This window comes from Asparagus officinalis, chromosome 3 (genome assembly GCF_001876935.1).
Source record: "Asparagus officinalis chromosome 3, Aspof.V1, whole genome shotgun sequence".
Lineage (NCBI taxonomy): Eukaryota > Viridiplantae > Streptophyta > Magnoliopsida > Asparagales > Asparagaceae > Asparagus > Asparagus officinalis.
Window position 1 is genome coordinate 12714452 of NC_033796.1, and position 575 is coordinate 12715026.

A 575-nucleotide genomic window follows, 5' to 3' on the forward strand; every position below is an offset into this window, starting at 1 on the left:
ATATATACATTACTGGGGTTAGAGATTTTTGAAGTGGGGTAAAGTTCGAAGAAATTGCAGAAGCCAACAAATCTCAAGCAATTTTAAAAATTCATCTGTGCAAATGTGCAAATAAGCACAATATAACGGGGCAATGCGCAAAAACAAAGGAAACTCAATGATGCCCAATCGACGGTCACGCTTCCGGCGTGTACAGCGAGAGGAAAATATGTCCACAAACAAACTTTTTAACACACGCACAAAAAAAAATAAACCGCCGACTTTTTCTCCCAAACTCTACGCAGAGCATGACGTCATCATGCATCAGCTCAACCCCCCGTTATACTCGCGGGAGATCCAACCAACCATGTGAGTAGACACGTGTTGCGCCCCCATTGGTGGGGTGGTGCCCTCCGAGCACTTCTATATACTCCCACACCGCAAGGGCTCACAAGCTCTCTCTCTTTTGCCACTCTCTTTACTAAAACGTCAAGAAATTAAAAAAGGTTTATAACAGATAGTATTACAAAGAAGGATCTCGAAAAGACTTTGGAGGAGATGGCGACGATGGAGTTTGAGGCGACGGAGCTGAGGCT

The 575-nt window shown here is 44.3% G+C and overlaps 1 protein-coding gene across 1 annotated transcript in view; it reads left to right on the forward strand.

Moving 5' to 3' along the window:
- LOC109834638 (auxin-responsive protein IAA30-like) overlaps nucleotides 538-575 on the forward strand; it is a 4264-nt gene continuing 4226 nt past the window's right edge. The window contains exon 1 of the mRNA XM_020402671.1: nucleotides 538-572. Within this exon, the coding sequence (XP_020258260.1) occupies nucleotides 538-572 (35 nt within the window). The remainder of the gene's footprint in view (nucleotides 573-575) is intronic.